The following is a 27,547-nucleotide window of genomic DNA, read 5'->3' as shown; positions in this document are numbered from 1 at the left end:
TTCTTTTCTCTACCTTAATTGTAACTGCAGTGTCCAAAGACTTTTCTTTCTTTACTTGAACATATTAACTATCAGGGGAAAACCCAGCTGGTACAAATTCAAATAGCAAATACATATTTATGATAATAGGTTTCCCACAAATATATATGCAGTTTGTGGCAGCAAATATGCAATTTGATCCCTGGGCAGAAAATGTGTGAGAAAAAAACAACAATGGTTCTGAGGACTGAACTATTCATTTGAGTTTTAAATCTGTCTTTAATCAGGGCAAAAGAAATCCATTTCTGCTATTGGGCCCAGTGAATGCCATTAAGAGAGATGAAGAAACATTTGAAAAAAATGTAAGTTCAAATGTTCTGAATGATTATTTGGGCATTAATAATAACAAAGAACAGGCGATAAAGCAGAATGGGACATGAGTAGGGATTGGATGTGTAGTAAAAATGCTGGTCATCCAAAGATTCAGAAATCAACATTTAAAAAAAAATCTTAATGTTTATGCATCTGCATTTAAAATAAATATTTATATTCTTCCAAACATCACCTTGATGCCCAACATTTTTGTTGTAAAATTCTGAGCTACCTGAAATATACACTGGAATCTTGATGTAATAATATTCAACACAAAGTGGAATTCAGTAGAAAGCTAGTCTGGATACCTTGAACTACATTTAAGAATCACTAAATTATGCAAAATAAATCATTAAAATATAGTTTTCCCCCAAAAGTGGTCACAGGGTATGAATCCTGAGGACAGTGATAATAGAGAGCTCATGACATATGTGTATATTTTTTGTTTGATGCCTTTAAAATATAAATATTATGGAAAATGGGGGATTGTTTAACATGGCTCAGCCATACAGACAGAACTAGTCATATGAAACTGAGTAAATGATTCTTTGTGGGACTCTGTGAAGAAGAACTTACTGAAAATTAAATGAACTAGACTGGATCTGGTCTGATTATTTAGGAAAAACAAAAGGTTTTGAGGAGATTCAAAACAAAAAGTAAGAAGTTTATAAAACCCTCTGCCTACTCCAGTCCCTTTCTTCCTTTTAAAGCAGATCAAATACTATCCTATGCACAAAACCTTTCTTGATCCCTCTCTCCTCCCCACATCAGCTGGTTCTCTCCATCCCACTGCCTTTTATTTAACTACTTGTTATTTATTTTCATTTATTCACTTTATGTTCATGTTGCACATATATATGTATGTGTATATGTGTGTACTCATATTCACCCATTAGAGAATAAACTCTTTGCAAATTTTTTTTCATTCTTTATCTTTTATTCCATTATCTAGCACAGTGTCTGGCATATAGTAGGTACTTAATGACTGATTGATTGATTGATAGTTCATCATGATCTTTCACTGATAAAAAGAAGAATTCAATTAACTTTCCAGGTTTAGTGTTGGTATGATTTTCAAGCTCAGGGAGCAGCCAGAGTTTAAGATGATCGACCAAATTCATAAGAGTTTCCAAGTCAGAGTGTTGATTTGTTTTCAGCTGTATAGTTTTCTCCTCACCTCTTTTTTTTACTCCTGTTCCCATAAAGAGTATCTTCAAGCCAATTTAAAAAGAGGCACAGCCCGTGAAGGCATGAAGAAAGACAAATGACCCTGACACTGCTTTCAGAAAATGTCATATGAAAGAGAAAACAAACAAAAACATGAGTCATTTAGTTTGGGGAAGGAAAATAGACAGTTGGGAATCAAGTTTGCTCTTGGTCCAAATATGAGGAAAGCATCCTTCAAGTCTTCATCACAGAAGATAACTGATGGTGAATGAGAAATGACAGATTCAACGAAGATGGCCCTTAGACAGTCCTCCTGTGGACTAGACCTTAATTTTGGGATTCCGTGCATATTTCTTTGGGAGGGCAAGGGTGTGACTCTCATTTTCACCACGACACAGCAGGGAGCTGCATTCCATGAGTATGACTGAAATGAAAGAAAGATACCCTTTTAAAGCTTCTCATGCCAACATCTTTCCTTTGTCGGAAAAAAAATGTTCTAGGTCAACTTTTGAAACTAGTAAAATTAAGATGATTTTCACTGTCCCTTCAAAAAAATTATTGATTTTTTCCTCTTTTCTTTTGGTATCAGTCAATTCTCTCTAGGTGAGAAGTAATCTGTTATATATTCTATACTCAATTAAAAAAATCAGAAGATTTTCATGTATTGCAGGAAGATTGCCATCTGTCCCCTATTTAATTAGGGCTGTCTTGGTTGTGTTAAATGTTTTCTGGCTCAAGTTAAAAAAACTCTTCAAATTTACATGAAGCAAAACTACATTGAAAGAAAATTGTTAGCAATGAAGAGAAGCTGACAGGATTGAAATAAAGAGAACCCCAAAGTGCAAACAAAAGGACTAACTTCTTGTTGCCTGGATGTTTGGATTAGAATAAAGAAATAGCCCTCTCCCTTCACCTCTAATTACTCATCCCGGGCAAAATGCAAATGAAACTTGAAACCAATCATTTTGGAGCGTCCAAGAGTTTGGTTAATTTTCCTTCCTCTTTATTTTTTTTTTTTGAGCAACTTCATGCTTCTGGGATCTGGCAAGGGCCAGAAGGGGAAATGCCAAAATACTACGGGGAAGGCTGTTCTTGTGGTAATTGAGGCCTGACTGGAAGAGGCCGGAATTGCTATAAATTTCATGTTTAAAACCAGAAGAGAAAAAAAGAAAAGAAAAAAAAAAGAAAAGAAAAAAAATAAGCTCCTTTTTGTAAGGTTTCCAGCTATGTCTCACAGATGCAAGAATTTCTGATAATTAGAAGAAAGTTCAGATAAATATGCAAAGCGGGGAGGGGGGAACTATGATGTAACATTTAGAAATGGTCACACTATTGGACTTTGATTCCAGTTACTTGGATGCTGTGCTCTGCCATTCCTTTTGTAATAGAAATTTGGTAAATTGAGATTATTTTCTTTTAAAAAATCTCTGCCTCAGTTTCTCTATCTGAAAATCATGGAGCCAGTGCATCTCTAGACGGTTAGTTTTGGGGGATATATGAATCCTTAATGTACACATGTATGTTTTTTCAAACAATATAATCATGGTTCCAATGGACTCTAAAAAGCAATTATTTAGTAAGTAAAACAGGGCCTCCAATTCATTTTGTAGATCCTTTATGGAGGAGTTAAAGAAAGATAAAAACAAAGTTTTTGACAGGAGATTGTTGAGGACAATTGGCTAGAGTATAGGAAACAAAGTTTGGAAATGTCTGGGTTTATAAGTGACATCTTTTGAGCCTCACAATAATCCTTTCTTATTATCAACATTTTAAAATAAGGCAATTGAGTCTTGGAGAGATGAAATAATTCAACTATTGTCATATACATTTACCCCTTCCATATCTCAGAGGTTAGGGGCATGGCACCCCTGTGATCTGGAAAATCCACATATAAATTTTTGGCCTTCCCTTTGTACCAGAGAAGAAGTCTGAATTATTATGGTATTAAAAGATAAAATATGTTGATATTATACAATAGCATACATGTATTTTATGTATTTCTGAGTTTCTAAACCTTTTCTGTGTCATCTGCTGACTTTTGCATGTCATCTGCTGATTCTGCAAAACTCCTCCCAAATTCCCATTTAATTTCTTCTGCTGACCCATGATATATTGAAACCACAATGGAGAAAGTCTCGATGTGGAAGGGTTAACTGTAGTTTCAGTGTACCCTTCTGGAGCTACTCCTTCCCAGCTAGCACTAACATTTACAACCTTGGATTTTGTCCCCCAGAATTGGACTACCCCAGCATTATAGGTACTTTATGGTTCTATACTTCTAAAATGATAGCTCAGAAGCCAACAGCAGTATGCTTACCTCTCATAGTCAGCCAGTAGACACAATTAGCTCAAAATAAAAGCATTTACTAAGATGGCATAGCCAAAGTGGTAGCTGCACAACATTCCTGGGTCTCATGCTCCCACAAATACACAATGTCACATGAAGGAGAAGGAGCTAACTTGGAGTACCCTCGTAGTAAATCACAAGTAAAGGGAACACATGGCCAAGACAGCCATGGATTTCATGTAGTGGTCAAGGGAAAACAGACCCTAACCTAATACTTCCAGAAATGCTAAGCAGGTTACCTATCTGGGCATGCTGGGCCTGATCCTATCTCTTTCTACTCCCACCTTGCAGTATTAGTTGTTCCTTGAATTCACAACTGGTTCTCTTCTCTGCTGCCAGGGGTCATATTCCTTGAAGTTGCTTACTACTTGAATATATTCCATCCCTCTTTTATGCCAACACAACAAAAAGAGGACATTTCCCCCTACATATTGTATTTGGAAGGTTGAAATTACAGATTTTTAGTAGTGTGAATCACTTCAATCTTTCCTTTTCATGTATTGTAACTTCATAGACTTGTAGTAATTCCAAATGTTAAAATATATCACTGAGTCTAACAGAACAGGGTTTGTTAGTTTCTCTAAGATGCAAAAAGCAAAAATGTGTAACCTCAAATAGTCCAGGTTTATAATGTTTATTGGCAGAAATTCTATTGTATTTTCTACGATGTCCAAGAGAAATACTTGTCTGGACTTGATTACAATGATAGAACTTATTCTTACTCATACCCTTAGTCATGAAAACAAATAATAGCAGGGAAAACAGTTTAATTCATATAAGTATCAAAACTTCATGCACTGTGATGCCTTTTCAATGACTCTTTTTGCTGTTGAGATAGATAAGTGTCTAAACAAGGAAGGTCATGTTAAATTGACCATCAGAGGATTAAGGTTGAAGTCCAGGTAAATGCACATGGCTGGTTGATGACCTCCCTTGATCACTCACCCTCAGGATCCTTTCCTGTTAGAAGTGAGATGCACAGCTGCCATGGGGATAGCAAGCTGTGCTACCCCATAGATGGCACACGTGACCTTTCGCAGACACTCATTTCTATTACAACAAGGGAAAAAGGAAAGTAAAAAAAAATACAGCACACACAAAGCCTATTAAGTTGTCACCAACTACCAGATCAGAGCAGAATTTTCTCAAAGTAAACTGATTTTCTGGAAGGCTTGTGGTAACGTTAGAAATGGAGGCTATATTGTGTACAGATTCTTGGAGTCTGTTCACACTTATCTACCCCCAGCAATTTTTTTTTCTGAGAGTCCTGGACTAGGAGCAAAGTTCGTTGCTATAACCTTCTTGACTCAAGGTTTACTAAAAAAATAGTAAGTCTCCCACTAATATCTCGTTTGTAGGCAATTGCAGAGGCCATGGAAAAGCAGACCTAGATCTTTATCTTTAGGAAGTAGAAAGGTCATTCTGACTTTCCTGCATTATAGATGTTCTAGCATTTGGAGGAGGCAGATATAAATTATACCATCTAAAAATGTTACATTTTTAAGTGAAAAGAGAACACTAGAAATCCTGTCATTGCTGAATTTTGGGTAAAGTAGAACAAAATAAAATCCCATCAACTACATTCCTATATCATTTCTTGCCTTTATGTCTTGAGGAAATTTCCTCTTCTGTTCATTGACATTTTGCACGTACCAGAAAAGGATATCTTCTGGGAAAAATGTCAAGGCAGCTTTTCAAGAGTTTGACAAATACTTTGGAAGTTTTGGAGGTGTTACTTCAAAGTTTAGACTCATGAATATAGCTAAAAATGTTTATTGTTGTTTGTTAGCAAGATGCAGTACGTCAGAGTGGATAGAGGAATGATACTGGATTAAGAAAAAAACAAGTTCAAGTTTGAGCTTGGAAACATACTTGCTGAGACACTCTGGGCAAATCTCAATGCCCCCAGAAAATTTTGACTATAAGTTACAAATTTCCAATTTATATAAATGAAAGGAGTTTTTCTATCAAGGAGTTCAGCACAATAACGAAATCATAGGTTTAGAGAAAAAAATATATTACCTCCACATATATTTTATACTTATCTGTCATTCCCCAAGGGAATACAGTAGTCACAAGATGAATTAGATATATATTATTTTCTATTTGATTGAGAAATTCTTCATTCTAGGAAAGCCATGTATAATTATAAGGCTTATTTTACTCTTTATTCCAACATGATTTAAGAATGATTTTAATCTATGAATTTCTAACAATCATGTTTTACATAAATATATTCATAGGTGCTATTCAACAGGTAACATGGCAGAGTGGATAGAAAGCAGCCTTTGGGCTAGGACAGTCTAGGTTCAAATCCTGCTCTGTTATATTGGCTCTGTTACCATGGGTAAGACCTTCAACCTCTCAGTGATCTAGGCAATTCTCTAAGGTTTAGAAAGTTGCAGAGAAGGTACTGACCTGACTTGGTAGGAGAGGTTCCTCACCAGGGAATTCTTTATGCCAGGGAAATCATTGGTCTAAGGTATTCTGTCCCAATCCTTCTCATATTCATGGGTTCTCACTGGTTACTAAATAGTTTCTCTTATCACTCATATCTTAAGAGTGAGGGCAGGTATCCCAGGTACCTTTAGGCTCAAAAAGCCTTTCAATTTGTTTTACGATTTACTTGATTTCTGCATGTTCCAAATCAGCGATGAAATTGGCATGATCACACAATTAAATCAATGGGTCATATGTGATCTGTATTAAATGGCAGGCTCCAGTTGATAAGTTAAGAACTCTCTTAAGGACTAGCACTCACAAAACCAGAATCACAGTTCAGAGTTGGAAGTGAGCTCAGTAGTCATAAAGGCCAACTCATATCCAAAGGAACCCTCACTATAACATACATGACAAGTAGTTGTCTAGCTTCGGCTAGAAGACTTCCAAGGTAAAGGGTAGCCAGCATCTCTCTTAGTAGATCATTCTGCTTCTAGGCAACTCATTTCAATGTTTTTCCTGATGCCGAACCCAGATTGGCCTCTTTACAACTTTCACCCACTGCCCTCTAGGACTGAGCAGACTCATGGTTTTTCGGACAGAATCAATGTTTTCTATAGATGTGTGGTTTCAGTCTCCTTTGGCCAGTTTTAATTCTACAACCCCCATTTCTAAGCCAAATACCCCTCCCTAATTCTTCTTTCTCTCTTTTCCCTGTTCCATCAATCCTAAAGCAACTGATGGACATGGGCATTTTCAGAGTTTAGAGGAGACTACTGATGGCTTTTTTTTTTGGTGGAGGGAAAGAGGAGTAATTTGAATTCCTTTTTGCCCCACTTCAATCTTAATGATGATGCTTATAACCTTGGGCTGCCCTATGAAATCCCATCCAGTTCTTCAACAACGGCTTCTTTGCATTTTGACAATGTCTTTCTTCCAAAATACTCTGGACAACTTCAGAATTACTAAACCAGGGATAGAAGCAACTGGCAAATGCTAAATATTTGCAAATTCTAAACAATAGAATGAGGTGACCTTTGTCTCCAGAGGAGTGCTGCACATCATGTCTTTGACTGGCTTTTGCTATGTGGTAATTATTTGGGCAACATCTGGTGGCCCATCACATTTTTTAACATCCTATCTCATTGTGTGACTTTTCATTCTGTGACATTTAGTTCCCATTTGGGACTTGGAGTTGGAAACCTAAAATTAAGTTCCATTTCAAACATAATAATAGGGGATTGTGTTGGATAATGATGTTTGAGTTTCCCAGTAAAGCAATTTCAACATAACACGTTGGAAAAAAAATAATAGTGAAAAGCAATTGATGATTTTTAAAAAAAAATGCATAGGCAGGTGCCAAAAACTGTTTAGAGAGGCTTCTCTTAGATCTGAGAGAATTTTTTTTCTTCTATTCTTTAGATTTCTGCTCTTTAGTTCTCCTCCTGAAGACTCACAGAGTTTCATCTATATGTTTTCCTTTTTCCTTTCTAGCTACCCTTTCCCCCTCTGGTGAGTACATTTTAGTAACTTTTTTCCTTGAAAATACCTTCAGAGAATGTTACTGTATTCAGTTTTTCCTTAGGAGGCATAATAGTTTTCTATGGGTACTTGCTTGGAATGAAAGGGGACTGAGCTGAAAAATCATAATTTACTTCTCTAATTAAAATGTCCATGCTAGGGCCTAGAAAAGAATTGTGAAAAATCTGCTTCTTCCCTTCTTTGCAGAGGTAGAAATTGTGGGTGTAGAATACTGCATACATTGTCAGTTGATGAATTAGTTGCTTTTGCTAAATTGCCTTTTCTCTTTTTCTTAATTATTGTTAAAAGGGATGGTTTGCTGGGTAGGGATGGTGGGAGTAGGTGGAAGATACACATTTGGAAATAAAAGTTACGGAAAAATAAAAGATATCAATACAAATAAGATTTTTTTAAAAATGAAAGAATGTTTATTCACTTCAGCCCACATAAGACAAGATTCATCCCCAGACAGTCTCATCTTGGCACCCAGGTTAGTGGGCATATGCTGCTAGTTCATGTGTTGGAGACACTGGCCATAACCATACGCTTCCACTGTTGCCAATCTCAGACCCAAAAGTGGGTCCCACAGGCATCAGTTCATTCTCTGGGACGCTGGTGTGAGTCTTCAGATATTTCCAAAGGATTTATTGAACACACATGTCACTTGAGTTCAAGCTAAGCATCCAGTCATTAACCAGAGGAAGAAGCAGGCTAGTTCACCACAGTTACTGTTTATTTATTTATTTTTTTGTCTAGGCAATGGGGTTAAGTGACTTGCCCAGAGTCACACAGCTAGGACACATTGTGTGTCTGAGGCCGAATTTGAACTCAGGTCCTCCTGACTCCAGGGCAGGTGCTCTATCCACTGTGCCACCTAGCTGCCCCCACCACAGTTATTAAGAACAGTTGTCCACTTTAAGAAATCTTTACATGGTGTTCCTCAAACCTTGCTTTCAATTCCAGCAACAGAAGTCAGAGAGATGGTGTTAAAGTTGGCCATACCTTCTTACTTGATTATTAAACAAACCATTCAAGGGACAGTAAGAGGTATTCTGGGAAAGAAAAAAAAAACATGAGTCATGGCCTGTTCTCAGCAATACTTATCATTTCCTCATTATAAATTAAAGTCTAAGGAAATGTATTCATTATTTTAGCTGCTACAGTACTTTTGCCTCACTATCCTAATAAGCAAATAAGCATGTGTTAATGTCCTCCCTATGTTCCAGGCACCATCCTGGGTGCTAGACATACCGAGACAAAAATGAAACAGCCCTTGCCCTTGTCAAGGGCCTTACTCCCTATACAGAACATGCTGTTTATGCTTAATAGCTTATACAAGAGATATACAAGGTAATACAACAAAAGAATTCATTAATGCACCCCTTAATAGATGCAAAATTCTAAATAAGGATTGAGAACAGACAAGCTAAAGGAAAACAAACTACATTTTCTCTAGAATTTTTTGAAAAGATATTTTAAAAATTGAGATGATTTTCCCCAGAATAATGAATATGACATTTTGGGTAAAATATTCATAAATGTCCTACTGGCTTTTTCAGCTTCCAACATGATATCTGAAAATCACATAATCGTTTTCTATTTTAATCATGTTTTCTATTTTTATGTAATGCTGCAGTATCTATAATGTGAGATCATTGTAATGCCTATGCATTTAGGACAAATAATACTGACCAGCTCTCTAACACAAGAACAGAATAAAGCTGCTCTTAGGAGACACCATGGTTTTCACAAGATAAGGATGGATTTAGGACTTCCTTTGCTGGTAGGCTTCCTTTTCTTTTTACCTACAAGTTGGTGTCTCTTTTTCCTGGCCTCCCCAGGAGGTGTTAAAGGGCCAGAAACCTATGGTAGACGAGTCATACTATCTCATTCTTGTAAAGGTTTGAAATAAGGTGCTTACTGTCCTGCTTACTCAATGGGCTCAGGACAAAGGTCAGTAAGAACATGTCTAACAGGGTAGGCTTCATATGGAAGATGGAACCAGGATCCTTCTGGCCCTCTAGGTTTGAGATCCATTAAAAAATACCCTGAAAAGAGAGTGGGCTGTATTTCATTTGAGAAATTGTGAAAATCTTTCAATAATCTAAAATCCCTCCTGGTCCCAGATCTCTCTCTGACAATAAATGTTCTCTTTGCTATGCTTTCTGGAACACCACAGTCTCTGAGCAGAGTTGCAAGTGATTCAAAGTACAATGAAAAGATTCATGGGAGGGTGAAGGCAGATTGTGTATTTCCGGTGATGATCTGCTGTCCAAAAGTCATGTAAAGGATATATTTGCAGCATGATATAGTGGGAAAAGCCCTCTAATTTGAGTTGGGGAACTTTGGTTGGATTCCTGGCTTTGCTGTGTGCTTGTTGCCCATGTAACTTTGGGCAAGTCACTTATTTTCTCTCTAGACTTAGGTTCCTGTAAAAAGAATAATTTAAAGGAGATGATTCTTACAGTCCCAACTCTAGATTCAATGATACTACATGTATGATTAGAAAAGGAAGTGGATTTTTTATTAGTTTATTTTATTTATTTTTGGGGCAAAAGCAAGGAGTAACAAATAAATAGTCAGAATGCTCCACTGGTGCCCATAAAATGCAAAAAAGACTTGGAGGAATTCATTTAGCATTTTAGATAGATCTTTTATGCAGTATCTATGGAAGAACATGGACAAGAACCACACAGAACGAAGAAAAGGTCAGGGAGGATTACCTTCTGCCTCAGTAGAGGAAATACCCACATCAGTGAAATCATAAATTTATTGAAGTGTTGAAAATTAAGAATTTAGTTTTGTCCAGATCAAAATGCTAAAATGCCACCTCTTCATTGACCATGTAAATCATTATTTATTTTCTATAACAAAATATTCATGTTAAAATCATCTATGAGGCCTTAACAATAAGGGCAAGGTGAAGCCTCTTGTATTAGAGAGTTACTAAAGGTAACTCTGAGAGGACTTCATTATTACACGTGCACTAAAGGCTGCAGATTAGAGTAGTAAGCTAGACATAGTTGCAAGACTATTTTTTTTCCTACCTCAGCAAAATGATGAGGCCTGCCTCTAAAATGTGAAGTATTTCTACACTGCCAGAAGTATTTCTGAGAAAAAAAAAATGCATCACATGATTTGAAAGTACTCTCAAATAATATGTGAACATTGGTATTTTTAAATTTTATTTTTAAATTCTGATCTTAGCAAAAACCAAATAAAATGAGCATTTTCCAATACCATATATAAAAATGACAATAAATAAATATACCTGAAACTGAGAATCTTTTTTATGTATGGCTTGGTTTTCCTTCTAAGCAAAAAGTAAATTTTACATGTAACAAGTTGTGTGCTGGTATGGTTCTTTATGGTTTTCCTTCTGTTCTGTCCCATGCATTCTTTTTTAAAAAATGTTTTTATTGACATCTTTTGTTTTTTTAACATCACTATAATTTTCCCCAATATTTTTCCCTCACCTCTCCTAGAGAGGTATTCTTAGTAAATAGATAAGAATTTTAAAATAGTATTTTTAAAGACAAAAATGAAAAAGAAGAGTAAGAAGAAAAAAATCAGCATAATTAATCAATTAATTAAAAAAATAAGTCCACACTTGTGAATTTTCCATCACTGCATATCTCTTCTTTCAAGCCAAGCTTGTTCTTCATATTTTTGCAACATTCAGTTTTGATTTATTTTCAATATATGGTTGTTCTTTTTATTTGCATTGTTTTAGTCAACGTGAATATTGTTTTCTCGGCTCTGCTTATTTCATTCTGTATCAGTTCATGTAGAGCTTTAAAAATAGTATTAATTTTAATATTGAGGCCATTTTCACTTAGAATGTATTGTGGAATATGATGTATGGTATTGGTCTAAACTTAATTCCTGCCAGACTACTTTCCAGTTTTCCCAGTTATTTCCTAAGAAACTTGTGTTTTCTAGTTTATCAAACACTGGGTTATTGAGGCCCATTGTTTTTTAATCTCCCTTGTCTTTTTTATTTATTGACTTACCTCTCTATTTTTAACCAGTTCTTGATGGTTTTAACAACTGCAGCTTCATAATATAGGTTGAGGTCTAGAATCATCATTTCCCCTTTATTTGTACTATTTTTATTAATCTCCTTGATGTTGTAGAACTTTGGCAGCATTGCCATTTTTATTAAATTGATATGGCCCAGTCATGAGCACGGAATATTCCTCCAACTTTTTCAGTTAGTCTTTATTCCATTCAGGAGCATATTATAATTAAACCTATGCAAATACTTGTTGTACTTTTGTAGAGCGATCCCTACGTATTTTATGCATTTTGTAATTTCTTTTTTAAGAATAAGATTTCTCTTTGTTTTATTGCTTCTTGCATTTTATTATTGTATTAAAGATGCTGTGGATTTTTGAAGGTTTATTATGCAGCTTAAAATTTTGCTGAAGGCATTAATTTTCCCAAATAGCACCTTTGCTGATTCCCTAGGATTTGATAAGTTAACTATAATATCATCAACAAATAAGGGTAGTTTTATATCCTTTAAAATTTATTTTTATTTTATTTATTAATTTAATATGATATATTATATATCATTGTATAATTATATTGTATATTACATCTTTACATGATAAAATGTATGTTATATACAAAATTATCATATAATTTTATTACATTATTTAATTTATTTTTCTTGTCTAAATTGCTATTATTAGCATTCCCAAAACAATATCAAATATTTGTGGGAAAAGTGGACATTCTTGATTTATTCCTGTATTTTTTGGGAAAGGTTCTTATGTATCCCCATTGTTTTTTTTTATTTAGAATAGATATCTCTTATAATATTAGAGAGGATCCCACCATGCTTATACTTTGTATAGTTTCAGCATAAATAAGTGTTGTATTTTTTTTCAAAGGTTTTCCTCCCATCTATCAAAATAATCATGTGGCTTTGCATTTTTTTTTTTGTTTTTTGATATTGTTAATTATGTTGTTTATTTTCTTGGTGATGAATCATCCTTGCAACTTTGGTTTATGATGCATGATTTCTTGGATCAATCACTGTAGTTCACTTGATAGGATTTTATTTAATGTTGTTAAATCAATATTCATTATTGTTATTGGTCTGTAATTCTCCTTTTATGTTTTATCCTTACCTAGTTTAAGCATGAAGACTGTGATCTCATAAAATAATTTTGGTAAGTTTCTTTATTTCTCAATTTTTGAAAATAATTGGTATATTTGAAAATAATTTGTATGTAAAGAACACTTATACTGTTTTTTAAACATTTGATAGAATTCTCCTATGAATCCATCAAGACCAGGATTTTTTTCCCACCTTAGGTAGTTCCTTTACAGCTAGTTCTATTTTCTTTTCTGAGATGGGTTATTTAAGATCTCTAGCTGGTCTTCAGTTATTTTGGGTATTTGAAAGTGTTTATTTCTTTTGTGTTCTCAATTTTGTTAGCATATAATTGTGTATAATAAGCTCTGATTATTCCTTTTATTTCTTCTAGCTTTGTTGTGATTTCACCTTGCTTATTTGCTATTATTTTATTTTCTGCCCTCTTCTTTTTCATCAAATAGGTTAAACACATCAATTCTGTTAGCTTTTTTGAAGGCGATCTTAGGTTTTTTTTATCTCTTTTTGTATCTTTTTATTTCCAATTTATCCATTCCCTCCTTAATTTTTAATATCTTCTGTATATATTTTCACGGGGTTATTTGTTGTTTTACAATTTTTAAATGCATATTCAATTCATTGATCTTCATTTTCTATTTTGTTAATGTAGATTTGTCATGCTATGATTTTTCCCTTGAAGACTGCTTTAGCTGAAAATTTTTTTATGTTGTTTTATCATTATTATAAAGAACCACCCTTTATTTAGAATTTCATTGCTAAGTCTCCATTTCGGTATGTGTATTTTGTTTGTGCTTCACAAACTAATTACTATTTTTACTGTGTTATGGTTTGCAAAGGATGTTTTTACTATTTCTTCCTATTATTTACACTTGTTTGCAATATTTCTGTGCCCCAATAATACTTTTTTAAAATAAAAGTGTCATATGATGCTGAGAAATGTGGACAGTCTTTAGCATTCCTATTTATATTACATAAGTCTTTAATTCTAGTTTCTTCTGCAATTTGTTCAATTCTGTATTTTGTCTTTTGCTTCTTTTTCAGTTTGACTTCTTCAAAATGCAGAAAAGGACATTGAAATCATTGTCACCATTGTGTTACTGTCTATGATTTCTTGTAGTTCAGTTAATTTTTCCTTTACTAATTTGGCTGCTATGGTATTTGTAGCATGCAAATTAATTGGTTAATTGTCTATATTTCAACACATTGTATTGTCCTTATTTATCCTATTTCATGTGTTGAATATTTGTTTTTATTTTGTTATTATCATGATAGAATAATTGCAACTCTTGCTTTTTAGGGGATCACCTAATGTGCAGGGAAATTTTTCCCCAGCCCCTCATTTATGTATATGTTTTTAAAATGTTTCTTCTAAGCAACAAATTGTAGGGTTTATTTTCTTATACAATCTTTCACTCATTTTCATTTTATTGGATTGTTCAGTCTATTCAAATTTAAAATTATGTGAGTTAGGTTTCCATTTTCTTCCACTTATTTCTAATTTTTTTAATTTCAAATTAGGAAATTTTTCCCTCTTTCCTCCTCTATAAAGACAGTATTTTGTTTCTTCAGTTATTTTAGCTTAATCTATTTTAAGGCAACCCTATTTTCACTAGCTCTCTTTTCCCCACCCTTAATTATTTCCTCCTCACATTTGCTATCCCTTTCCTTAGTTTTGCTTAATTTCTTAGTTCCCTTTTCACTTTATCAAATTATTTAATTCTTTCTCCCTTTCCCTCTCTCAGTTCAGTAATCAAATGAAATCTTCATTCCCTTCTTCCCTTTAAATTTGCTTTGTTCTGTAGCTTTTAAAATGTCATTTTCTTCATCCTTTCCTAAAAATGATTTTATTCCCTCCTCTTCTTTGTTATTCATTCTCCCTTTCTTTTTACCCTATACTGTTATTCTTTGATTCATGGCACTTATACTTGTTTAGTCCTTCTTTAATCAATGTATTCCTCATGAAATTAAAGAGTGTAAGGTACCTATTTAATGTTTACTCTTTTGACCAGTTTCTATGTTGTTGTCTAGTAGGTCTTCCCCTCTGAGCCCTTAGTCTGTTATACTTCATCCTTAATTAACAATCATGTTATACCTCCATCCTGCAGGTAATGGAGAGGATATTTGTTTCCCCATGGTAGGAATTTTCTTGTGTCCCTGATTGTGCAATTCATTATTAAACTTTGCCTTCCCCATTGTCATCAGCACCTCCCTCCCACCTTTTTCTATGGAATTTCATTTCTGGGTCCATGTTTTCTCACTCTTCTCTAGGTCACTTGCCCTTGCAACACTGATTCTTCTTTTCCTGAGGTAGGAGGAGTGGTTTCTCTAAACACCAAACACTTGCAGATTATATTCATTGTAAAGTCTCTATCTCCATTTATAGAATATCTTCTTTCTCCAATGGAAATGTATTACTTCTTCTCTTCACTGAAACAAGATTCCCCCCTTTCTTTTCATCATTTCATGCCCTTCCTTTGCTGCCTCACACTTTCTCCTATAGACTGTCTTCCTTCTGAGAGACAACAGGAGTTATTTTCCTTTCATTGTTAACTTTTGACTTGATTAGTGCACATCATATGTTTCCATCTATCTTTTTTCCTCACCTCTCTTCTTCTATGCACCCTCTCATTCTGTAACTCAGTCCCACAAATAATATTGATTCAACTGCAGCTGGGGAAGGAACAGAGACAAGATGGCAGAATAAGGCAGGAAATCACCTGAGCTCTCCCAAATCCAACTCCAAACAACTATAAAATAATGCCTCAAAATTAATTCTAGAGCAGCAGACCCAACAAAGAGGTGAGGTGAAATGATTTTCCAGCTCAAGAAAATCTAGAAGGTTGGCAGTAGGTCTGTCCCACTTAGGTAAAAGGGGAGCACAGTCCACTGCAGGCAGTGGCAGGCTAGGGCAACCCAGTAGCAGACTATGCCCCAGCAAGTCAGGGGGAGGCCTCAAGTCCCAGGGCAGATTAGTGGCAAGGTCCCACAACCCTGGCACAGGAGGCCAGCAGCCAGGTCTTAGACCTTATGATGCAAGAAGATAGGGAGAGGACTGTCTCCACCCCAGGAGCAGAGCCCAACTTGAAAAATCATTAAGTAGGCTGGAAAAATAAGCAGAATCATATTACAAGTTGTAAGAAACTTCAGAGGCTAGCTAGTTCAAAATATGGATTTTTAAAAACCTTTAATATTCTGACAAGTACTTGTCTAGTTTCTATTTAAATTCCTCTAGTGACAAGAATTTATTACCTTTTGAGGAAGTTCATTTTCTTTTTGGACAACTTTGATTATTAGGAAGTTTTTCTTTATATTTTGCTTAAAGAATCTTCCTCATCAACTAATGATCCTAGTTTTATCTTCTGGGGCCAAGCACAATGCAATCTAATTCCTCTTTCAAATAATGATCTGTCAGGTAGTGGAAGAGAATAATCAGGTCAGCATAGCCAACTTACTGGACATGGGGCAGAGTTTGAATTCAAAGTGTTTTCAACAGGTAGAACAATGGGTTGAGTCTAAGAAAATATTATTAATAGGGGAAAATATAAAGTCTCACACTTGAGGTAATAAACAAACTTCAAAATTACAAGTTGGGAGATAGTAGCTAGTTAGCAGTTTGCCTAAAAAAAAAGATCTAGGGTCTTAACTGGTTTGTAAATTCAATATGAGTTAACAGCATGACATAGCAAACAAAATAGCTAATGCAATTTAGGCCAATGCAAGGGAGGCACATGCTGTGTTCTTCCATGGTCAGATGATATCTGAAATGTTGTGTTTATTTCCACTTGCCATATTTTAGGAAGGATTTGGTAACCTGAAGAGTGTGCAGAACCAGATGACAAGATTGGTGAGAAGCCTTGAAACCATCCCGTAAGAGGGGTGTTTTGAAGGAATTGGGGATGTTTAGTCTGGAGAAAGGAAGACTTTGGAGGATCATAATAGCAGTGTTCAAGTATTTGAAGGGGGTATCATGTACAATAAAGATTAGATATGTTCTTCATGACTACAGAAATGAGCACAGGGTGCAGTGGATGGAAGATACAGATGCAGAGAGGCAGATTTAGGCTTAATGTCAGGATTTCTGAATTTTAGAGCTCTCCAAAACTGTAATGCTTCAGGATGTCATTGGTTCCCTTTCACTAGGGAAAGTGTTCAAGTGAAATCAGAGTGACCACTGTATGAGAAGACTATAGAGTAGATGCTTATATAAGTATGGGTTGCCTTTGGTGGCTTTTGTTCTCCCTTTAATGAGTGATTTAATGAGAGAGAGATTAAAAGCAAATGATATTCATTGTAGGGGTAAAGAAGCACTTGGGAACCCAAACCGAGTTATCAGGGATGGATTTAGCATAACAATCCTCCAAAGTATTTAAAAATCCTTGAGTCAGTCTTCCCCAGGATACCCTGACCCACTTCCTGCTGGCAGATATCCTTAATGAACTGGGTCTAGAATACTACTTTTTGATGCTGCCCAACTGTAATTTCCCTCTCCTTGAGTATAAATCATTGATTAGTCAATAGACTGAAAGCCTCAGGTGAACTGTGCTCATGTTATAGATCTGTCTTTTAAAGCGAAAAATATTCCTAAGCTAAGTGTCCCTTCGTATACTTAGGTCACCTTTTGAAAGGGTAATTTCTTTAGATTGTAAGCCACTTGAGGGCAGGGATTGAGTCATTTTTAATTTTTTTTTTTACTTTTTCTGAATCTTTTATTTCTGAATTCACATTTTAGTTAAATTCAACAAATATTTATTTTGTGTTCCCTACTAAATGAAGACACCCTGATATAGTGGAAAGAATATTAGAATTGCAGTCATTTGAGATAATGGGTTGGAATCCATCCTCTGTCACTTACTAGCTATATGATCATGACAAAATTACTTTTCTCAATCTCAGTTTTCTGATCTATAAAACAGGGTTAATAATACTTGTGGTACTTACTTCCCAAGGGTTTTGCCAAAATTAAACAAAACAATGGACAGAGTACAAAGTGCTATGCAAAACTTAAGGTAAGATAGGTAGGACTCAGGTCCTCTTGACTCCAGGGCCAGTGCTCTATGCATAATATTGCATATTGATAGATTCAATTGATAACTTGATTGTTTGGTTTAATTGAATTGCCTTTCCCCTTTCTTTTTAAAAATGTTATTTTTTTATAGGGGATGATTATCTTGATAGGGAAAGGAAAATGATCTTTTTAGAAAGAAATTTAATGTAAAACCAAAAGGTAACTATATAACTGTTTATATTCTATGTAAATACATTAAGGGACTACTAGGTGCTTGGGATGCATGTTACTCCTGTCACCTTGGAGGTCTTCAGGTTGAGCTTTTCTAATTTTTCAATTGCAAGGCATTCGCTCTGAGTTGCTCTTTCCATCTAAACTTAAATATGATTAATTCCATATTGGCTTTCAAAGGGCATGTTATCCTATGCATTTTTTCTTTTCTGAGATTTACAGAGGTTTTCAACTGTGGGTATTCTCTCAGCTCCAAGGTGGTTCTTTCCCAATTAAAGAAAGAAGGGTTAATAAGAGCAGAGGGATTTTCTATTTTTCTTTAATAGATAAAGAAGGTCCTTCAGGTCACAGGCCCTTCTGGCATTTTTTTCCCATGGTCAGTATTTCTGGAATGCCAGAAGAGCACATTTTTTTTTTTTTTTTTGGTGAGGCAATTGGAGTTAAGTGACTTGCCCAGAGTCACACAGCTAGGGAGTATTATATGTCTGAGGCAACATTTGAAGTCAGATCTTCCTGACTCCAGGGACCATGCTCTATCCACTGCACCACCTAGCTGCTCTAAGAGCCCATCTTTCTTAATATTGAATGGAGAAGACAGAGCTGCTAAGGAGTCATCGTCAACTAACTGCTATGTAATTTTTTTTTAAATCAGCTAAGAAAAGGGAGTATTTTGATGATGTGAAAAATAAAAGCTACAATTGCCAAGCCATAAGAAATCATTATAATCCAGCTTTCCTCATACCCACCACATTCAGGGTGCCAAGAGTCTTTGTAATCACATTCTGATGTACGAACCACTGAGAAGTTGTATTATTTCCATTTTTGCCTATCCTTTGAGCAAATAAGTGGAGAAAAACAACACAAAGCAAAAACTGTGGAGCATTTAAAGTGCATCTAAATCAAGTATGGATAAATCTATAATCCCAGCCTCCCTAGGGAGTGGAAAAAATAGAAAATTACAGGACCAATCAGAACCCAACTTGGTAGGTCATTTTTTTCCACCATCTAATGCCCAAGCATTTGTAAAAAATGAACAGTTGACTATTATTTGAGGACTGCATTCTAATTCCCCTCACAATTTGTTATGTAGTATGAAGTAGTCTACAATTCTGCTTTCAAAGTTTTGTGTAAAGAAGCTTTCATAAGGAATAGAAGTCACATTAGGTGTAAGAGAATGAAGAACAATGATGCAATTAAAAGTCTTTCAACTGGTGCTGCTAGCTGTAATTCATTAAATCTGTTTGCTCTCAAATTGTAAATACAGTGAAGGAATTGGAAGGATGTGGCTGCTTAGAAATGGTAGACGAATGGCAAGGCCAAGAGACATTTTTTCATGTTTGGAGTCTGAGGGAGGGGAGCCAGTGGAGAGAAAGAAAGGCCCTGCACAGTGGGAGATTGGTCTCTCAGAGCTATTTGTATGGCATTTCCCCATTTGGTACATGAATAAAAGTGGACTTTTTTAAAAATAGTTTCTTAAGAGTACAAGTACAATCAGTACAGCAATCAACAAATATTTATTGTGCAACAATACATCTATGGAATATCTTGGAACAACCAATTTAAACTTTTTAAATGATTGAATTATTCATATTATATATACTATATGTGCACATATGCATATGCACATTGAACATATTCTCTCTATATACACACAAATATAACATCTTGAGAATTAAAAGGCTACAGGAGATTTAACTTTATAAATTAAATGATTAGGATTTAAAATGCCAACAATTCTCTTTGAAAGTAAGATAAATCTACATCTTCCCACCAGCTCAGTTATAGTGGGGAAGGGAAAAAGGGATCAGTGAACAGCAGAATGAATGCAGGGATAAATCAGACCACTGGAAAAGAGAGAGAAGGCAGAATTTTAGTCCTGAATGGGTAAAGGTAAAGGGAAGCTTTCTTCATAATACAAGAAGGGAAAGGAAAATTACTCAGAGATCCTTGTGTGTATTTATCTGGGACAAGATATGAACAATTCACTTTTTTACTTCATTATCTCAGTTCCACTGGCACTTAAGAGGTCCTTAGAAAGCGGAATTTCTTCTTAACTTCATCTGGTCCACAGAAGTTATAGGGATCTTTAATTTCCTATGCTCTCCAGAAGCTAGGGGGCTTCCTGGAATTGTCATTAACAATCCCAGATATGTCAGCAATAATTTCCAGACTCTACAAACTCTTCTTACACTGTGAAATAGCTTGACCTCATCTAGTAAGGGAAATTTTCAGTAGGGTCAACCCAGGTTCATATCTGCAAAATACCTACTCTGATACCTCATTGTGGCATGGTGTGAAACCTGGGTTCTCTGAGGTTATGCCAGTGAGACACATATTGTGGCTAGGCCTACCAAATTATAAATGTTTCCATGCTGTGATAGGGGACAGTCTACTAACCTAGTTCTAGGCTAAAGGCTAATGAATATTTCAATTTAACATTAAAAGACAATCAACCACATCATGAAAATGTATTTTCATTGAAGGAAAACACGGAAGAAAACCACAAGTCCTTGAAGTAAGTCTTGAATTGATTCATATCAGCATGGGGGTAAGGGAAGATGTTATAAAACAGATTATTATTTAAACAAGGTCCACCTTCTTTCCTGGTGTGTAAAGTCTCTGATATATAGGAACATTAATAATGTCACCTATGGTGTTAATGCATCAGAAGAAGGACAAGACTTTTTGGCAGAGTGATGATGAATGGACTAGAAGCACAGAATGAGATGTAGCCATTTTGTTTTGCTTGATTATATACTTATTTGTTACAAAGGAGGGCTAGAGGGTGGAGTTGATAGGTAATGAGAGTGATGAAAAAAGAGAATCAAGCATTTTAAAACACATGGAAGGGAATAGAAGGGATTTCAGGATGGGACATAGATAATTCAGGCATTTTGTTACTATGATGTTAAATTTAATGAGTGTAATTTAATATACTTTGCATATTGAAATTTTTATATTTGACTACATGATTTTTTTAAAAAGAAACTCTTAAATGGTCATTACTACCTTGTTAAATTTAATGTATATATTATATGTATTCTTTGAAAGACTGAATGTAATAGAAGTTAATTTTCTTATATAGTTCTCATTCTTGTTCTTTCTATATTGAATTGCTTGTCTGATTTTATCCAGCATTTCTAATTTGTGGTCTATGACCCTGATTTAAAAAAAAAAAATTTTGCTAACTGTATTTCAGTTTCCTTTGTAATTTTATGTATTTTATTTTATGCATTCAACAACATTCTTCTGTTAAAGGGGTCCATAGGCTTGGTCAGACTGCCAAAAGGTTTCAGGACAGACAAAAAAATTTAAGGACATTTGATTTAAGTTTATAATATTATGTTTTAAAGACAAGATCTATCTTCAAATTGTAATTTTCTATTGATATTTGTTAGGAAGCTTCCCATCATAACACATTGAAGACATTGACTTTTTTGGTAAGGATACATAAGTGCTTGTGGACTAAAATGTCCATTGAGGGAAATGAGCTGAGGTAGAACGGCACCCACATCTAACATTTAAAATCATCTCAGTGCTTCCATATTGATGTCTCTGGTCTGGAGCCTTCTAGACCCACTGACTGCTGTTTGATCACCTCTGGAGATACTGGTTGAAACACAATTCTAATTGTTTCAAGGAAACAGGAATTACCCACTGAGTGGTCTGGTGTTTTCACTGCAATAAATATTTAATAAAATGTTCCTCACAAGAAGTTGTATGAGGACTGGGGTCTTGTAACCAGAAACGGCAGCATTTTCCCAATTTCAGGACCTCACCAAAAACTGGTTCTAATTTAAGCCCCCTTGCAAGACCTCTCTCAGCATTTGCATTGTCAGCAGCTTAAATTGACCACAGAATGATAACTAAATAATTTAGAAAATCATAAGATGATTTAGGCATTTAAGATGTGCAAAAGGTAATTAAAATCACATTGTAGGAGGCTAAAGACCATAATATAGTTGGCTGCTCTACAGCTGGGGTCACTGGTTATGTTGTACAAATGCATATGTTCAATTTATGATCCTAATGAGGAACATGGAATGTTTTGCTTCTTCATTTGCAGCACTCATCTCCAGAGGATGTGCGAGCCTGGACTTTAATGTGAATGTAAGCTCTTTATGGTTTTTGGTCACATCTTGGCTATTATAATCCATTTCATATGCCTGCATGCTAGGCACTTGGCATTTGCCATTGTGTGGAGAAGTTCTGCCTTCAGACGATGAAAATATCAGAATGTGTCTCTCTTGTTAGTAACCAGGGAGTGATAAAACATGTGTTTTAACTACCCTATTTATCACAAAACATTCCTATTAAAAACCAAGGGCAGTTTCTCCAAAAGGTGTCAATACTTAGGATTTAATTTATCTCATAACCTGATATTTACAGACACAGTTTTAAAGGAAACATTTCTTTTTTCTTCTCTTACCTCATGCATATATCCATGATACAGTACTAATTATTAAACCAGGTCATTTTTTTACAGGCTGCTTCTTATTGGTGGAATTTAAATATCAATAATTTCCAGGACCTTCCCTCCTTAGAAATGATGAAATAATTTGTTTCCCATATGCTTCAGACATTCTTGAGCATAGTTTCTTTAGTAGTACATTTAGGAACAGAACAGGTCAACGATGACATGTTTACATGATAGAAAAATTTTATAGTTAGAAGTTTTTATAGCTAGGAAGACCAGATCATTAGATAACCTAAACATTCATTTCTTCTCACCTGTTTGTTCTAGTAGAAAGAATGCAAGATTTGGAGTCAAGTGAGAGCTGGGTTCTGACCCCTGACACTTACTAGTCATACAACCTGGACAAGTCATTTAACCTCCAGGAGACTCTTTCCTCCTTTGTAAAATGGGAATATTAATCCCAATAGTACCTACTGCACAGGATGGTTATAAAGATGAATATGATCTAAGATATTACAACATGCTTTGTAAATCCTATAGTGCTATATAAATGGCAACATCATTAACTGGAAGGAGTTCAATGTTGAGTGTATTATGCTTAACTATTTTAAAGTGCCTGCTTTGGAGACAAGTATCACACTTTCTCTAATTACAGGAAATCTTTTCTAGGATGGGCCAAATGGAAACTATCAATCTGGAAAAAAGTATACACATGCACACACACACATACACACACACACACACACACACATACTTTAAAGAATACATATTCTTCAAAGTAGCAGAGTTTTATCTCATAGAACCTACCACAGTTCTAGGTACAGAATAGAACAAAGCAATGGGACCTAGATAAACAGATAACTGAGAGTAGAATGGCATAATGGATGGAAGGTCAGCCTGCAGTCTGGAAGGCCTGGGTTCAAATTCTATCTCTGACTCACCACGCGGCCATGGGTAAGTCACTTAACATGGGTAAGGCAGTGATCCCAGGCAACCCTTTCAGATTGTAAGTTGACTTGGTGACCTACATTCCACAGGTAAAAAAAAAAAAATTGCCATACTAACAAACAATAAAACAAACAACCAAACCCCAGAAAAGTTTAGTCATTATCTGGGAAAAACAAAAAACAAAACTACTTTAATGAGTGATTCTTAGTTGTATCAATTTTTGATAAGTAAATGGGTTATGAAAGCCCCAGCTTGGCACCTCTGAGGATTGGACTTTCATATGCCTTCTTCATTCCCTTTCTACAAAGCTCAAAGGAAAATATTGGTTTTGTCCCTTTTCTGAATTTTCACAAATTTTGATTTAAGAGAATCCAAATTAGTGAGGTCCTCTTTTACTAGAGTGTAATAACTTCCCTTATCACATGGGCCCATGGGCCCTGTGCCAGAGTCTCCATGATCCAGACTGAACATTTTCTGTGTCTCTGTCTGGGATAGAATCATAGAGGCTCTCTCACGCAATGCCTCAGAAGCTGTTCCCAACCCATTGTTGGGGGCCCCTTTTAAACACAGCCTTCTAAACTCACTTCCTAAAGCCTTTTCCACTTTCATAAAGCAAATTTGTTTTCAGTTCATTCTTCTTTATCCATTATATAAACTAGGTGGACCTGGATACTTAACAGGAAGAATTTAAAGCATTTGGTTGTTATTAGAGGAAGGATAGCTGACTCACACATGCAAAACATTAAAGAAACCTTACAGACGTTCGAGGGATTTGTTGTTGTTGTTGTTGTTTGAGGCTATGCAGCCCTTAACCACATCCTGCAGTGCACATGGCCATCAGACTTTTTTTTTTCTTTTATTACTCTGTATAATTTTAGGCTAATAAAACAAGCAAGAACAATTTTTGTATTTTCTATTCCCAGCATTTTATTGTTTTTATTTAAAGGTAACATACTGTACATGGTTCAGCTTTGGGGGGAGGTAGGAAGGAGGAGCGATTCTTTTATCTTTATGAGGCATTCCCTCAGTTATCAACATTCACACGGACACATGCTTGTGTTGAAGCACTGTCACATCCCAGGTCCACATTTTCCACATGGGCAGAATTCCCTAAACTTCCAGGAAGTTGTTAACCTGGAGGGCTCAGGATTGGACACTCCTTATCTTCAGTAGCAGTCCAGCCACAATGGGGACCAGGGTACTGTCTGACATAGAGTCACCATTTTTAAATCAGGAGATTTTTTTTCTTACTTCTCAGGAAATAGTTCCTGTCTTTATCTCTGTTCACTTGGTGGGGGGGAGGGGAGGGAGAAGGAAGAAGGATATTTGGATATTTTCTATTCTTGGCCTCTGCAAGCACTGATACATTTTGCTAGAAGCTATTTTAGTGTTTTGAATCCTATAATTATGAATGTTTATGTGTAGGCTCTTTGGTAATCTAAACGATTACGTGAAATGAGAACCCAGTTTATGCCCTAGATGCTGTTTGAGTGGTCATCCAATACTGTATTTGTCTAACCAAATGGTGCATTGTTGTTGTGGGTGGTCCATGTTGAGTTGCCATACCCAATTATTATTTTAAAATATGTAATCAAGAATATCTGACCCTGATAGAGATGAATTGCATTTTTGCTTTCAGTTCTGTTTCCAAGTTAACTTTTAATATCAGGATTCCAACCATAGGTATTCAAGAATAAGTATTTTTAAAAATCCCATTTGTCAACAAGCAAGTTGAAACCTAATTACCATGAAATGCAACTTTATTTATAAGCCAAAATTCTGTGTGCCTCCAATGCATTTCTTTTTTGAAACATCCAACTTTACTTAAAGGAGAAAAGTCTGACCACTCAGTACTTTATGGGAAAGCTTCTTTATACAGCTAATATTTAAGTAACAGATTAACACTGGAAGTGCTGGTTAAGCATTGACTCAAATAAGTTATAAGAAGATCATAAAACACCAGCCTTTCTAGAGGTTAAACTTTAGTAAAAAGCCACATTTACTGAGTCTCTCCTTTGTACCAAAATACAGTTTCCAAACAATAAAAATAAACAGACTTTTTCACAACAAGAAATATAGAGATAAAACTGCAGCATCAATATAATCTCAGTTATCACTTAAAGTATTTAGAACAAATAATATTATACTACATTTTTTCTCACTACAGACACTGCAAAGAAGGCTTATGTATTTATTTAGTGGAATACAATGTGAAGACTGGTACACTCTGATGTACTGTTCTCTATTTACCTGCTCTAACAAAATGAATTTCCATATGGTTATATTAAGGAGCTTTTCAGAGCTCTTTAAATTTACAGAAATGAAGATTTAAAAAAAAAAGACTAGATCATACAGCTTGAACAGATTTCAGTATATGATTACATACATACCAGGATAGATTTACTCAGTCTAATTCGTGGGAAGAGTTGTACTTTATAACAAATGCCTCAAAAGCTCCTGTAGGGGAGACTGATACTGATAGAGTCACAAATAGTTCCTATACATCCAGACAGGCTTTTCATTGTGTGTTGCTGTGATATGTGTCAATGACTCACTAGTGAGTATGTGGGCCAAGCAATTTTATGTTTTTTATAATTGGATCTAACTTCTTTCTTTGAATGGGGACCCCCAAGCTGATTCGATAGGAGTCAGGAATGCCTTACTAATAACAGAATTTGGCCATTTGCGCTCATTTCATCATGGATATGATATATTGGAGTCAATGAATTCAGGGGCTGGCAGATACCTCACACTGACCACATACCCCAGCCCTTCTCAGATTCACTGTTTGTTGGGGTTTATTACATAAGTGCAATGTCAGCCAAAGGAAAGCAGGTTAGAGACAAAATCTGCTCCCCCAGCTTGGTCTGACAGCCACATTCATTTCCCATTCTCCAAATGTTTGCCAAATATTAAAACTATTACCTCATGAACATGAATGTGATATGCTGAAAGAAAAGACAAACCAGAAGGCAGCTGCTGAGGAAAATATTTCAAACCCCAAAAGATATTTAACATCCTATTAAATAAATAACTTAGAAAGAAATAGAAAGGATGAAGGCAGAATGCACAAGCATACCATACTATTCGTTTTGTTAGAACAGTTTTGCACTAATGTGTTTATATTTCTTAATCCTATCCATTCTTCCACGTTGCCACACCAAAAACTCCTTTGGTTGTGCATTATGACCCAAGTGCTTCCAGTAAATGCTTGCGTGTCTAACTGCTCATTGGATCATCAGGCTTGAATGAGCATTGAAAGTCTTTGATATGAGTTAGTATTCCATAAATAACTTTCCCCGAAGATCATTCATCTGATTGTCTCACGTCCTCCAAGTTCTATCACAGAAATAAAAAACAAAACAAAATGAAACAAAAAACAGCCATGTTCTTCACTCTGGGAAGAGCACCCATCCCATTTGATCCAGTCTATATCTTCATTATAAGATATGACACAGAACTAACTTAAGTGATTTTTTTTTTTTGCCAGCAGTGAGTACAAAACCTTCAAAGGCTTCCTCTCTTTCAAACAAACAGAGGTCTGTGAGGTCTTTGCTTTTCAAGACTACTCTTCTCAAGGATTACCAGATATTCTTAAGAAGAGAGCTTTTGATTCCACTTGCATCAAGAAATGCTTCATCTATGAATGTACCACCATGGGAAGAAAGTGAGCAGAGGTGTTTTTCCTTCGTGTTTTCTGTCCTCTCCTTGGAGCTCCTTTCCCATTCAATGCCACATACATCTGTCTCCCATTGTGCTGCCAGTTAAAAGATGCATAGGTGTTGTATCCATTTTCCTCTATCCTTTCCTTCAGCTTGCAATCGTTGTTGAATTCTCTCTGCAGAAGAAAACCAAGACGTGATCTTTCAATAGAATTTGAATTTCTCATTTACCATAAAATCAATACTGTCAAGAGAATTCTAGTTTGCAAGGTTGAACTTGTTTTGTATAATGGACCCCCTTAATAATCCAGGGCCTTTAGACTTATTCATAGAA

At 35.4% G+C, this 27,547-nt stretch overlaps 1 protein-coding gene across 1 annotated transcript in view; it reads right to left on the bottom strand.

Moving 5' to 3' along the window:
* Positions 1-24,475: 24,475 nt before the first annotated feature.
* The window catches only part of FGF10 (fibroblast growth factor 10), a 113,535-nt gene continuing 110,463 nt past the window's right edge, over positions 24,476-27,547 (bottom strand). The window contains exon 3 of the mRNA XM_027863520.1: positions 24,476-27,389. Within this exon, the coding sequence (XP_027719321.1) occupies positions 27,192-27,389 (198 nt within the window). The 3' untranslated portion in view covers positions 24,476-27,191. The remainder of the gene's footprint in view (positions 27,390-27,547) is intronic.

The sequence above is a fragment of the Vombatus ursinus genome, unplaced genomic scaffold (assembly GCF_900497805.2).
Source record: "Vombatus ursinus unplaced genomic scaffold, bare-nosed wombat genome assembly UNPS02014772.1, whole genome shotgun sequence".
NCBI classification, from domain to species: Eukaryota; Metazoa; Chordata; class Mammalia; order Diprotodontia; family Vombatidae; genus Vombatus; species Vombatus ursinus.
The sequence above is the reverse complement of the archived record's forward strand: the minus strand, read 5'-3'. Positions and strand labels throughout refer to the sequence as shown.